The sequence below is a fragment of the Mastomys coucha genome, unplaced genomic scaffold (genome assembly GCF_008632895.1).
Source record: "Mastomys coucha isolate ucsf_1 unplaced genomic scaffold, UCSF_Mcou_1 pScaffold5, whole genome shotgun sequence".
NCBI lineage: Eukaryota > Metazoa > Chordata > Mammalia > Rodentia > Muridae > Mastomys > Mastomys coucha.
In genome coordinates this window covers 116,004,002-116,004,579 of record NW_022196911.1, presented here as the reverse complement: position 1 = coordinate 116,004,579, position 578 = coordinate 116,004,002, and the positions used below count along the sequence as shown (strand labels likewise).

The 578-nt window shown below is 52.1% G+C and overlaps 1 protein-coding gene across 1 annotated transcript in view; it reads right to left on the bottom strand.

The window, feature by feature from the left end:
• Positions 1–578, bottom strand: part of Rnf213 (ring finger protein 213) — a 110,078-nt gene that overhangs the window by 52,075 nt on the left and 57,425 nt on the right. Inside the window, 1 exon segment of the mRNA XM_031354095.1 lies at positions 5–578. This exon segment is cut by the window's right edge and continues 10 nt beyond it. Within this exon segment, the coding sequence (XP_031209955.1) occupies positions 5–578 (574 nt within the window).

Genomic DNA, 578 nt, shown 5'->3' with positions numbered 1-578 from the left:
GTGCAAATGTTCTGCTTGATCAGCTCCACAGTACTGACTTCTTCCTTGTGCCTGGCCTCCGGAAGACTGGCTGTAAAGATGCTCAGGGCCTGGATGTTGTCTTTGCCACTGAAGTTCCGAAGGACAGCATGAGCGATGTCTCGTGGGGAAAGCCCTCTTTTGGAAGCTTTGGCTTTGGCAAAGACCATCTTGATGAGGCTGTAGTAGTCGCGAAGCCCAAAGAACTCCTTATCCTGCTTCTGGCACACGGTTTCATAGGCCTTGGCAAAGGGTGCAAAATACCCACGGATTCTCTCCTGAACCAGCCTGTCCGAAGAGCAGATCCCCTCAGCGCTCTCTATGAGCTCTTTCTCACTGGGACTGCCTCGTGACACAAAGATTCCTCGGTTCATCTTGGCAGGATCTAGAGCCCAGTTGGAAATACCAACAAAGCCAACTTTTTTGTATGGGGCAGGATCATCTTCAATGCACCCATCTTCCAGCAGGGGGTGCAGAGTCTTCAGAGGCATTTTGGGTGAGTCTTCAGCCAGCCCAACCTCATCCAGCACCACCACCGAGACATACTGCTCCAGGTCCTT